Source organism: Lepidochelys kempii, chromosome 3, assembly GCF_965140285.1.
Source record: "Lepidochelys kempii isolate rLepKem1 chromosome 3, rLepKem1.hap1, whole genome shotgun sequence".
NCBI classification, from domain to species: domain Eukaryota; kingdom Metazoa; phylum Chordata; order Testudines; family Cheloniidae; genus Lepidochelys; species Lepidochelys kempii.
The window spans coordinates 60,354,782-60,368,415 of record NC_136382.1 but is presented as its reverse complement, the minus strand read 5'-3'; the positions used below and the strand labels follow the sequence as shown (position 1 = coordinate 60,368,415).

The window sequence follows — 13,634 nt, the reverse complement described above, 5'->3', positions numbered from 1 at the left end:
ATACAGCCATTAAAATTGCATCTAAACCTCTTGGAGAGACAGATATCTTTTATTGTTCTTTCTTTTTACTATGCTAGATTATCTTTTAGATTACAGTCTTCCAAAAGTTGACCACAGAGAACTTCGTAATGCACTTATGCCTTTATTTCTTATGATGTGGGGGTTTTTAATGGGACAATAGTTTACATAATCTGTTGATATGGCTCAGTTAGTTGTAGCTAACAAAGATGGTCAATTTTCTTTTAGTATGGTCCATGCAGACGCACACTACTGCAAATAATATATTTTTTTGTAACTCTTCAGTGCAAGAAATGGCAACTGAACTTATTCAGAAATGATGTTTTACATTAGTTGGTTAGAAATTGGAAGGAATGTTTCTCTCAAAGTGGGGGATGTTAAAAAGAATTCAAACCAATGAATTAACATATGTTGTATTTACGATCAACTTTAGGTAAATATGCAAACATTTTAATTATAGATGTAGCTGATCTGTGAAATTCAAGCCTGGATTCAGATTCAGATCTAAACTCGTGATGAACTGGAGAGGATTCTCAAGTGTCTGTGGGAGGCCCTTATTAAATTTTAACTACAAAACTGAAAGGAACCTTAGGGTGTTTTTCCTACTTTTGATGGAGTTAAAGTAGCACAGAACTGATATGAACATTTCCAAAATTTGTTGGCATTCATATCCATTGTTCTGGTTTAGACCCATCTCTTATAATTCATGTTTGTAAATAGGTAGTAAAGTGTAACTCTTAACTGCTATACAGATAGGCTTTGGGTGCAGGTGAAAAATATGTGCACACTTTAAATATATTTTAGCTCAAGTAAAACATATCTATAGTATGGTTAAATTTAATATAAAATTGTTTGGTAAAAGCTGCTATGACAGTTTAATTATGTAGCAGATACTAAATGAGAATGAATTAGGGTCTTGTCATAATGCCTGAAAGTTCTTGTTATGGGAGGTTTCATCACCATCCAGGTCTGTATGCCCAGTAACCTGGATATAACACATTTTGGGTATGCTGGATTCTACTCATATTCTTGTTTTGCAAAAGTTCTTCATTTGATTAACACACAAAATTGGGAAAATTAATAAAAAGCTCATAGTACATGTAGTATTAGGTCATGAAACTAACTGAATTTTTAAAAATTATGGCAGTTTGTAAAGTCTTAATTCTCATTATATAGAGTAATATGTAATGTTTGGAGGGTTTTAGATAAGCTAAGCTAATGTCTTGGAGACAACTCCACATAGAAAATAGTAAGCATGAAAAAAATCTAATTCTCAGGAGATTGGTCAGTCACTTGTTGACGCAAGACATTTAAAAGAGTTTCTGTTTTTTTCAACTTTATGCCAAACTTTTTAAAGTAGTTACCAAATACTGATATGTTATTTGTAGAGTATGTAATGTGATAAATGGAAAACTTGAGCATAAATAGATATAGATACTTCAAGAATTTTCTCCTCCTGTTCTTAGCACTCCTAAAAGGTAACATTTAACAGGCAGAGGTATGTAGGACCTGTGAAACCTCTCTGTTGCCCTGGGTCATGACTAAAATTATTGACCTCTGGCCAGAATTGGCCAAATTCTGTAAATAGGCAAAACTTCAGATATAAATAAGAAGGCAGTGGACACATTATCCTTGTGATCAGCGAGCCTTCTGATTTGTTACAGAAAAATTCAAGAGCAAGTCAAGTTGAAACAAAAAAAAGACGTGTTTCTGACAGCTCATCTGTGTGTCCCCTTTCTTTCTATCACTTGTTTCCTGGATGTTGTGTCCCTTTTACTGTTGTCCCAGGGCTTGACCCAACTGGTCCATAGGTAAATATTGTCACTGAGCTGTAAAGCACTGAATATTTGCAGGAGGGACAGCCTTTTATTTTATCCATGCATAATCTGGTACTTAACCATGTACAGCCACAGCAGGACAAATCAGTATGTTTACAGTGTGTTTTATGTATCTTTCTTCCTCCCTCTTTAATTACCCCTGACTTCCTTAACAGACTTCATTCTCCTTTCTCAGTAGCCTTGTTTCCTTTGCTTATGTCTTTCATTTCTTTTGGCCAGTTTTCTTTCCACTACTTTTCATTTATCCTTTTCTCTTCTTTCCTGTTTTCTGTTCTCTGGTGGATTTGGTATGTTTGCTTTGTTTTTTGTTGCCCCCTCTGCCAGTCATTTCTTCTCCTTTCTGGTTTGTTGTGTAACAACACTCCTGGCTGACTCATCTGTGGGACTTGAACCCCGGATCTCTGGATCTAAAACAATCTACTGTCTCAACTATCAGATCAGGTCTATTAGTTACACATCAGTAGCAGACTCATAAACCTCTTGTGTGTTCCCAGCTCTTACAGCAAGAGAAGTTACATTCACTTTTCTTTCTTTCTTTCTTTCTTTCTTTCTTTCTTTCTTTCTTTCTTTCTTTCTTTCTTTCTTTCTTTCTTTCTTTCTTTCTTTCAGCATTTTTTATTCAAGCTTTTAAAACTCATGTAAATTGCTTATGGTAGTTCTATGGTTTAAATTATACTATTCTTTTACTTCTTGATTTTACCTGTGTATTAATTTTGCCAAATTTTCAACTTGTTTTAAAGCAACCATTAGGTGCTATACTTTCCTGAAATTAGTACTTTCCCCCTTTAGAAACTAGGTTCCTGGAAAGGGAACAAAAATAATATAAAAATACATAAAAAGGTAAACACTATTAAAGGTCAAGTACATTCACATGTTTTTAGTTACATTGCTATATTTTAAACCCTTTTTTGTTAGGTTCATATTGTTGTAACCTCAACAAGTGTTAAGATTTACATTGATTGCAGTGAAGTAATGGAGAAACCAATTAAGGAGGCTGGAAACATCACAACTGATGGCTTTGAAATACTTGGAAAACTATTGAAAGGTGATCGGAAATCAGCAACAGTAAGGAATAAACTTCTATTTATTTCTTATGTCAAAACATCTTCACAATTTCTGGATAAATTTTGATTTTCTGAATAAAAGGACTTGAATGGACCAGTAATAGACCAGTCGTAGCACCAAATCTTGTACAAATCTTGTAAATTTTTTGTACTGCAAAAACTAAGCTACATGATTCAGAAATTTGATAATTGAGGACTCTGTTATAGCAGACAAAGGTCTGACAAGATCCAGTGGGTGGAAGTTGAAACTAGATACATTCCAACTAGAAATAAAATGCAAATTTTTAACAATGAGGGTAATAACCATTGGAACCACTCATCACTGGCACTTTTAAAATCAAGATTGGTTGTTTTTTTTTCGCTAAAATATATGCTCTAGTTCAAAGAGGAATTAATTCTGGGAAAGCCTATGGCTGCTGTTATACAGGAGGTCAGACTAGATAATCACAGTAGTCCCTTCTGGCTTTATAATCTATGGTGAACAACTGCTGCTGCTGTGAAAGCTATGTCAATTGTCCTAGTACAACGGGCTCACTATATTTTTAGTGGATGCCCCTACTATTTGGGCTTCATAAGGGCCTTAATTCATCAGTCTAACTGTATCAGTATCAGTGGTGAACACTTGGGTATGCTTATGGGGATTAGATTGCAGGATCAGGGTGAAAGAGAAGAAACTGCTGTCATCCTGCAGCTCTATCTAAATGGCCATCTTCTGCCTTTAGTCTTCCTTCCAGACTATTCCCCAGTGATGTCAGTTTCAACCATGGATCTGGGTTAATGTACAACCCAGTGACTGCAGTCTGTAAAGTTAGTCCAGATGTTCTCAGGCCAGATGCCATGTTGACATGTACAGGCATTTAGCAGATGTAGAAATTGCATTCTTCATTAAGTGTTGTGTAATATTTGTGTATTCAGTTACCTTTTGCGCCAGAACAGGAGCAGGAGGTCAACAGAAGCATCAGTTCTTGGGGTAGTTCCTGGTATTAATGAAATGTGTTGTTTTCAGCATTTTTTCTTTTATTCTTATCAAAAATAGCAGTGTAAAGTTGAAGTATATTAACTACGTACAAAATGGAGCATCCTGTAGATGTTTCATTCTTAAATGTATTCATATTAGGCTCTGCTTCTCTCTTGAAACATTTATAATTAATGCATCAAGGAGTAAAAGAAATGTCCTTTGTTTTACAGTTTGAAATCCAGAGTTTTGACATAGTATGTAATGCAGTTTGGACTAGCCGTGATAGATGCTGTGATCTTCCTTCAATGGTAAGTGTAAGTGAACCAGATCCTGTTCAGGAAATAGTATTCATAAAAGACTTGGCAACTTTAATTTTAACCAGCTATTATGCCTCATACAACAGCCTATGTGAATCACAATTGTCAAAGCCTGCAATGCACAACTCTGTATTTCAAAGTCTTCTGTAGGAAAGAATAAGTTCAGAATGGGCTGAAATGATTCAGGTCAAGAATGATGGGACAAGTATCATACAGAGTCAGAAATATATTCTGTATTGCAATAATATTTAACTTCCTTGCTATTATGTATGTCATGTCCACTTTCATTTTTGTTACATTAGATATATGATTGAACTTGAAAAAACATCTCATTTATTTTTGTCTGTGTTAGCTGATTGCCCAATGCAATACTTTCTGTCTTGGTGAGCGAATAGAAGAGAATTTTGAATTAGAGCATATGGAACGCAATAAAGATTGTGGACCAATGTTTGTTCCTCTCCCTCTGCTGCTGTAAATATTCCATTGCCTTAAGAAGATCCCAGAGGAAACAAACTAATAACAAATCTGAAAAACACAGCAGGAAATCTTGGAAATTACTCTTTTTCTGTTGAATTCTGTTATACTTTAAAATAGAGTTTCTTCTTCTTAGGTAATGGAAATTGTTTTTCTTATTGCTGTGGGGGGAAAAATCACCACCAGCTAATACCTTCCTTTTAAAGAGAGTGTGTGATGATTGTGCTTGAATTTTCAGAGGGATGAAGCAAAATGCCCAGCTCTTCCAAATGCTTGTACATGTACACAAGACAGCGTGGGAGCCCCGGGACCTCCTGGACCTGCTGTAAGGAGCTATTAGTACAGAGCAATTGTCTGTTTTTTTAAACTTATGGAGGGTGTTTCTCAAAATAAGGAAAGATAGTAATGGCAGAAATCAAACAAGCATTTCCGTAGGGCTCTGTTAATGCACCTCAATCTGGACCTCACAGAACCCTTGCATTTGATCTCCTGGTGTTTCTTTACTACATGGAAATGTCAGCTGTGCTCATGAGTGCCATACTATATGGTGGTTTTTGTCAAATGTTCAAACATCAAAAAGGAAGAAAGTCGGGATCACCAGATCCATGTTGCCATTTAAATCAACCCTTCTCCTTTTTTCTGAGTTTAAGACACGAGTCAGATTCTACAGTTCTTACCTGTTCTGAGTAGTTTGCTACTTTCTCAAGTAGTCCCACTGAAGTCGATGTGATTACCTGTGGAGTAAGACACTACTCAATGAGGAGCAGTAAAGGAGACAGAACCTGGTCCAACAAAAGGCAAATCTTCCTCCACTTTGCACTTACAAGTATCAATAGAGAATATATGGTGGCTCAGTTAGATAGAGAGAATTTACCTTTGTGAGTCGGAGGGGAATGTCATAACAGGTTGCCTTCAAGGACTGTGCGCTCACTTATTAGGTCATCTCTTAGCCATGTATTATGCGCAATAGGAGGTGAAGTAGATTCTTAGACCCAGATTTTTAAAGGTATTTAGGCTTGGCTATGTTCAGTGTTGCAGTGCCTAACAGATTTAGAAGCCTGAGTCTCATTTTCCAAAGGGATTCAGATATTTAAGAGCCAAAATCATATTGACAGTCAATGGCATTTTGGCTCTTAAGTGCCTGAAGCCCTTTTGAAAATGAGGCTTAGGCTCCTAATTCACTGCAATGCTGAGCACAGCAACACGTAAAAACCTTTAAAAATCTGGGCATTAGTGCCATTTAATTTTACTCTGCATTGGCCTTTTCCTCACAGGGAGTGATGTAGAGGGGCTTTGAACCTGCTCTGCAGTCAGGATCCTTGGAGCCTCACTTCAGGATGGGCCAATGCAAATTAGCAGCTAATGCAAGTTATTCACCATACTTGTTTCCCAAACAGCCTTCTGCAAATCCCTGAGTCATTCTCTCTGCAGTGGGCCTGCAGAGGTTACTGCAACCCTGTGGCCACACTTAGTCCCTCAGAACTTCTGAAGGAAGAGGGTGAAATGCTGCCCCCATTAAAATCAATAGGAGTTTTGCCACAGATTTAAATGGAGCCAGGATTTTATCCAAAGAGAGGGATTCTTTACTTTGTTGCAGAAAGAAGTTGGTTACCTCTTGTGGATGGGGAGATCAATGATAGGGCTGTGTGTGAAGGATGATCTTCAGCCCCATGGCCCTTTTTCTCTCATTTTGAAGTTATCAGCGTAGACTGCTGTATTAGGAATTTGCAGCCCCTCTAAGATCCTCCCAGCTGCTCATCAGTCGGCTAGAGAGAACCCATCCAATTGACTTCAAGGAGTTCAGTGCTCCCAGACTCCATCCCAGGGCTCAGGAGGGATGGAGGTGGGTGGCCTATTATAAGCATTACATGGCTGCATTTAAGATGGGGACTTGTAGCCTCTGTTTCTGCAGAGCCGGGATGGGCAGTACAGCTCCAGTCAGTTATGTCATTACTCTCAGAGAGGAATATAAGCGAAGGTTCACTATAACTAGAAATACAGTTTGCACTGTGCACTGCATTAAACAATACAGTTTCCCCTTCCCTATAAAATGGAGTTCTGCTATGTCTGAAATCACTCTAAGGTCCACTATGATTTCTTAACTAGTAAAAGCATGAAGTTGGATTATTACATTTACAAGTCAATGTGGGATTTGATCCAGGACTGTGGTAAATTCACATTCTGTCTTTATTGAGCTCTAAATTCGATTGTTGGAATTGCACCTGCTTTGTGAGTCAGAGACTGAGATAGGAGCTCCCTTCTTTATTTTTTTATTTACATTTTCTCCAAATAACTATGGTGGTGGTGTTATTTGAATTTCATTAAGACTGACATAGATACCTGTCATAAGAACGGCCATATTGGATCAGACCAAAGTTCCATCTAGCCCAGTATCCTGTCTTCCGACAGTGGCCAATGCCAGGTGCCCCAGAGGGAATGAACAGAGCAGGTAATCATCAAGTGATCCATTCTCTGTTGCCCTATCCCAGCGTTTGGCAAACAGAGGCTAGGGACACCATCTCTGCCCATCCTGGCTAAGAGCCATTGATGGACCTATCCTCCATGAACTTACCTAGTTCTTTTTTGAATCCTGTCTCTCTGGCCCTAGAAAAATTTTGGCCCTTTCAAACAGTCTTTCAGTGATCTTTGAGATTAGTTTTGAAAATAAACTGTAGTCTTTCAAAAGGACCAAGGGTTGAAATAAACTTATTTTAAGATGCTTTGTGCTTCACTGAGCAGAGCTGGCTGGAGCTGATTCCATAGTCACAGAGTGCAGCCTGGTACCCTGAGTGGGATCCAAACCTCATGGCTGCCATAAAGTGATTGCTTCTCCTGAGTCCGTGATTGCCCACTGAGTCTTTGGGGATGATGCCAGAGAATCCCTGTGCATGCTCAGAACATTCCCATCTCTGTACATTGAGTTGCAGAGAACCTTGAAGGGGCTGTATGGTCAAAACAGTAATCCCAGGTAACAAACAGCTTCAAACCGAGCTGTCAGTTGGGACAGGAGAATGGGCCATTCCACCTCTTTGAGGGCAATGAGGAAGGGCAATACAGAGATCCTCTCCTATTCCCAACCTTCTTTGACTCAAGTTAGTTCTCCTCACTCCGTCAGAAGCTGGTCCTCAGGGGTTATTGCAATTCCTGGTCTGTAGTATTTCTATGATCACCGCATGGAGACAGATGGGGCTCATAATCCCGGTTTCCTGAGCATCAACATGGGTCCTCTAGATTAGTGAGGCTGTTGCTGATTTGGTTTATTTGGGGCCTGATGCAGCTCTTACTCCTGCATTAGTGCTCCTTTGAACACCAAGGATGTCAAGATCTGTTCATATCAGAACTTTGTTCTTGCTTGAAACCTTGACTCAACTGGTTAGTTTTATCATGGGGATGGATAATTTGCACCTGTACAAGTTATCTTCTCCTTCCCACACTGTGTACATTTATTTTATTTTCAAATGTCTATTTTAGGGTGGTCCAGGCACTAAAGGGCCTAGAGGTGAAAGGGGTTTGACTGGACCTGCCGTAAGTATCTCTTTGGAATGCATTTATAAGTTTATATGCACACCACATGAAATTTTGGATGTTAAAGTCTACAGTAAGCTAATATCTCCAAGTATCCAAGTTTAAGTGTTTTCTGAGTAGGGATAAGTCTGCATGTTATTTATATAGAAGAATGTTGGGAAGCGGGATGTGTATCTGATCTGTGTTTCCTAGGATCCTGTTGTCCTCTGCTTTTTGCATAGGGGAGCCAGATCATGTATATCAGTGGTAGGAGGCATGGAAGTTTGGGAATGCCAACTCTGCCTCATGGTTCCCCTTCTCTGGGGAGGCACTGGGAGGCAGGGAGTTGCTCTCTGGGACACTCTCCCCTCCAGAAGTAGTGGATATCTGTATCTTTATTAATGCTGCCAAATCCGTATAGTTTCTTGGCTTGATCCTGCGGTCCTTACTAAGGTAGCAGCATGAACCCTCCCATGTATCATGGCGGAAGCACGGCTTGAATAAGGACTTGCAAGTTCAAATGTTGTTCAAGTATCAACTAACTCCATGCTGCTGGCCTGTCCCATGTGCACGTCCATACAAATCCTCTACATGGAACACTAGGAAGAAACCATGGTCTAATATCTTTTTAATTTTGTGTTTTAAGGGGCCACCTGGTCTTCCTGGTGAGGCAGGTCCACCGGGTCCTCAGGGTCCACCAGGTCCACAAGGGATCAATGGACTTTCAATTCCAGGAGAACCAGTGAGTAACCATTCTGTATCTGTGAATGAAACTGTGTGGACACAGAGAACTGATACATCATGGGAGTGGTCTCCAAAAGTCTCTGACCATCATGTTTTGTCATTTCTTCTTGCCTTGCAGCTCAGAAGTTGGTTGCCTTTAAAATGTCACATTGTTTTATCCCGAGTGTTACATGTACTACAGTCTTGGGGATTATATATGAAGTGGTGTGTGTTGTATTACACTGGTTTGATTTATTGCTTTTCTATACACTCTCCAGACCTTCAGACTCTAAGACTCAAATTTTCAAAGTTCGATGTTGAGAAGTTAAGGACCTGAAGTCACAGCTAAGCTTTTCCACAGATTTATACACTTCTGCAGTGATTTAGATACTTAGCTTCTTTTTTTAGGTAACTAAACCAGCAGTTAGAAGTGTAAAGCAGGTAATGGGTGCCTAAATTTAGGCATCCAAGTTTTAAAGCTTGGCCTTATGTTCTTTTGGTGCTTTGTTGGCACTGTTCCTTTCTTGTATACAGCTATGCATGCTGACACCACTATATAAATTGGTAAGGGCCAACTTCTGGTTTAATTTACATTAATGAACATCTAAAGTAACTCCGTTAACATCAATGGACTTTCCCTAGATTCACACTGGTCAGAGAGCGGAATATAGCCCTACGTGACCACACTACTGCTGCCAACTCTTGGTCACTTCAGCGTGGAGTCTGCCAGAGAAGAGCTCACTTTGTCTTAACTTGCTGTTTCCTATGACAGTATATTAGGGATATCTGGTTTGTTGTAACAATCTATATGGCGAAGTGTTACAGCTGATTAGGAATAATTAGTAAAGTTGGCTTCTAATTGGAAAACACACTTTACATTCAATAGGCAATTCATCTTCTCTGTCTGATAGATTTATAAGTGGCCTAATTCAAAACAGAAAACCAAAAACACATGATGGTAGAAATTAGATCCACATTCCCTTTGGGAAAGGACCAAATGGAAGGTCAATATAGGCTTTTCGTGTATGCTTGAAGGAAAAATTTCATCAGGATGGCCTATGGATGCCAAACAGCATGGAAGGCTAAATGCATTCCTTGTGTTTGTGGAATGTGATAAATATTTTTGTTTTGTCCCAGGCAATTTGAAAGACTTTGAAGTATGAAAACATCAAAGAAACATATTGCTTGGAACTTGTCATCTATTAAATTGTTTTCAGTAACAAAACATTGTAATGTCACTCTGAGGGCTTGTCTTTACTACTGGAGTAAGCCGACCTAAGCTACGCTACATACACGTAGCATAGGTCGACTTACCCCTGTGTCTTCACTGTGCTGCGTCAATGGGAGATGCTCTCCAGCTGACATCCCTTACTCCTCTCAGAGAGGTGGAGTACCGGAGTTGACCGGAGAACGCTCTGCTGTCGATTTAGCAGTTCTTCACTAGACCTGCTAAATTAGCCCCTGCTGTATTGATTGCAGCAGCATCAATCTCCTTGAAGTGAAGACCAGCCCTGAGTCATGTAATTGTATTCCTAATACCATTTTGTGATGATTATAGGGTCGCCAAGGAATGAAAGGTGATGCTGGAGAACCAGGGTTACCAGGCCGATCAGTAAGTTAATTTTTTATGTCATTTGCCTCTACAGAGATGCATGGACAGTTTTTGTACAACTCTCAGTGTTGCTTTTTTGCTCCCTGTATATTGCATAGGCTATGTGCTGGGTAACATTAGCAATCTGAAATATAGGAAATATGAAACCATTTAAAATGTGAATAAGGCAAAATAAATAAATAGAAAAATCAATGGTAAATTCAGCTTGTTTGCAGTTGAACATATATGTAAGGGCAATGAGTCCATGCTGAATATGGGATTAAGTTTAGAAGAGGAGAACAACTAAGAATGTATAGGATAATCAAACATCAAGAACACTTCTATTGTCTTTTTCAGGGATTTATTTTCAGGGGGAGTTTTGGGACTATGATTTGTTTTGACAGCTGTGGACCATGTGTATACTGTTGATATATGAGCCTCAATCTGCCCATGCGTTTACATAAATAGGAACCCTTTGTGTAAATTGAGGATAGTATACAGCCTAGAGACCTTATTTTCTATACTATTAGTATTATCTGAAACACTCACTCAGGCAGTAGAAAATGCCAAGAATGGACCAGAAGACATCTCTTAATTCCTCAAAAAGAACAGGAGTACTTGTGGCACCTTAGAGACTAACAAATTTATTAGAGCATAAGCTTTCGTGGGCTATAGCCCACTTCATCAGATGCATAATTCTGGGCCTGATCTTGCAAGGTGCTGAGGCCCTGGGAGGTCCTCCGTTCCCATTAAGCCCTCTGTAACTACCTTCAGTGTTTCTTCTTGACACAGAAGCTACAGTACTAAGAAAGAAAGAATATAAAATGTGCAGGGTGTGGCAGCAGCTCATTATAAAATAGGACAGGCGGAGACTAGTGAGAATGGGAAAAGGGGGTAATAAAGAGAAGATGCAACTCATACTCTTCACAACCACTGAATTGATAGAAGATTGTCTTATAACCAGAGTTTAGTACCAAGTGTTTAATAACTAGTCAACATCAATAAGCCATGGTTGAAGAGACTTTAACAAAGATCTATATTCTGGTAATAGGATTGAAAATGTAAAGAACAATTTTTAAGGGAAGTAAGAAAAAATGTGGTAAATAATAAGGTGCATTGCATTGTTAAAATACAGCTGGTCTCGGCCAAGGGGTTCATTTTACATTTTTTATACATTGCCAAAAAGCCATGTCAGAATAATCTGGAAGTTAAAACGTGTGTATAAATATATAGAGAGAAGTGTTTAGTACAGCACAAGTTCTTGTTCTGTCTTGTGTGAATGTCTCATTATTTTTTTTCCATAGGGAACCCCAGGTTTGTCTGGCCCACCTGGCCCAGTAGGACCACCAGGTGACAGGGTAAGGTCTCTTCAGTCTACAGTGTTATGGCACAAGCTATGCTCCATTCTATAGCACATGAAACTCCAGCACTGCTTTCTGTTTTTCAGCTTCTTCCCCTTTTTTAGAAACAAGTCCTCTGCCCAGAGTCCAGCTAGACTCAGGAAAGATGCTTTGTGGGGACCGGGAAGATTGTGGGCAGGAAATCTTCCCCCGTGGGCCATAAAGCAGCCACAGAACTTTTGCAGAGGCTACTCAAATTCACTGACTGGATTGGACTCTATGACTCCTATGCAGAGATAATGGGAGATCCACTGAGCAGGGCTCCTCTGACCCTGCTAATATCCTGGTCCCCTCCCACATTCTGTCTGCTGTTGTTAGGGAGCCTCATGGAATGGCATGTCCACAATACAGGGGATGTGCATGTACAGAATCCACTGTTAAGGCAGGATTTGTCCTTTATGCTTGACCTCTGATCACGGGGAGTTAACAGCTTTGCTTTAGATCAGGGATTCTCAGATTTCTTCCTAGTGAAGACCCCACTGAGGTAGAGATTGTCTTATGGACTTGTCGCAATCCCTCCCTTCCCATTTGCAGTCATACAGACTAACTCCCCTCCCATTCACAATGGCATAAGCCCCTGTGGCAATTAGAGCAACTACTTACATAGAAAAGCAGTTATTCATAAAGTGTTTGGTATTTGATTTCTTAATGGGGTTTGGTAGCCAGAAACAAGAAGGAGAACAAGCACCATGTGACCAGCCAGATCTTCAAGGACCACAGCAAGAGCTTGCTTGGACCATTAGTATTTCATTAACACCAGTTAGAGAACAGCTGTGTTAGGCTGTTTAGATGGGACTTCTCAAGACCATTCAGAAGTTGCTCCCTTTATCAATTTAGAAGCTTATTCTCTGCATTGCTTAATCCTCTCCATGAGCAGGGCTTTGCTTTGTCAAAGTGCAGCAATAAGGAGGAATCCTTGACCGAATGGGCCCCTTTCTTCTTTATGACTGAGCTCATCAACCACTTTGGGCTGCGCCTCTAATTCCACCCTGGGAAGGAGGCAGCAGATTTCTAATCATTATATGGCTGTGTTTGAGAGACAGACACTCCACCCTCAGTGAGTCAGCAGCCTGAGGCTCTCTTAATTTGGTAAAGCTGTGCCAATGAGATATTTAACTGGCAATAGCAATGGTGCATATTTAAATAACTGACACATTAAATTTTTGGCTTTGACATACATATTAGCGTTAATTATGAATAGCGCCATTATGCATAGCTTTAAGGGCCACTAGTTTTAAATGAAGATTGCTGCAGCCTTAGGCCTGTCCTTAATAATCTGTAAATATTTTCATTTTTGGAACAGGGTTTCACAGGAAAAGATGGTGCCACAGGACCCAGAGGCCCACCTGGATCAGTGGTAAATATAATACCTTAGCATAGAATGACCCAAGAGATATAACCCAAAAAGGAGAGAATTCCACTATGCTGGTTTTGAACTCCATCAAATGAATCCTTTATCATATTTGAGAAAACATATAAAATGAAAATTATGATGTTGAAAACTCTTGGAAAGGGAAGAGGGGGAGAAGTTATTTAAAACTTGCAAACTCTTAATTTAAAAAATGATACACAGAACTACTAGGGCTTGATTCTGTTTTCATAATGGTGTTACTCAATCGACTTTCATGAACTTTACTTATTCCTTAGTTACTGTTGGATTAGAAAACAATATAGAGAAACTGGATCAGGTAATTATAGACCCAATAATTGTGAAAAATTATCACGTCAGGCCAAGCAGAAGAATATT

General features: G+C 39.4%; 1 protein-coding gene across 1 annotated transcript in view; it reads left to right on the top strand.

Moving 5' to 3' along the window:
• The window catches only part of COL12A1 (collagen type XII alpha 1 chain), a 130,396-nt gene that overhangs the window by 101,010 nt on the left and 15,752 nt on the right, over window positions 1–13,634 (top strand). The window contains 8 exon segments of the mRNA XM_073336466.2: window positions 2,772–2,921; window positions 4,109–4,186; window positions 4,908–4,994; window positions 8,141–8,194; window positions 8,820–8,915; window positions 10,455–10,508; window positions 11,792–11,845; window positions 13,191–13,244. Coding sequence (XP_073192567.2) covers window positions 2,772–2,921; window positions 4,109–4,186; window positions 4,908–4,994; window positions 8,141–8,194; window positions 8,820–8,915; window positions 10,455–10,508; window positions 11,792–11,845; window positions 13,191–13,244 — 627 coding nt within the window.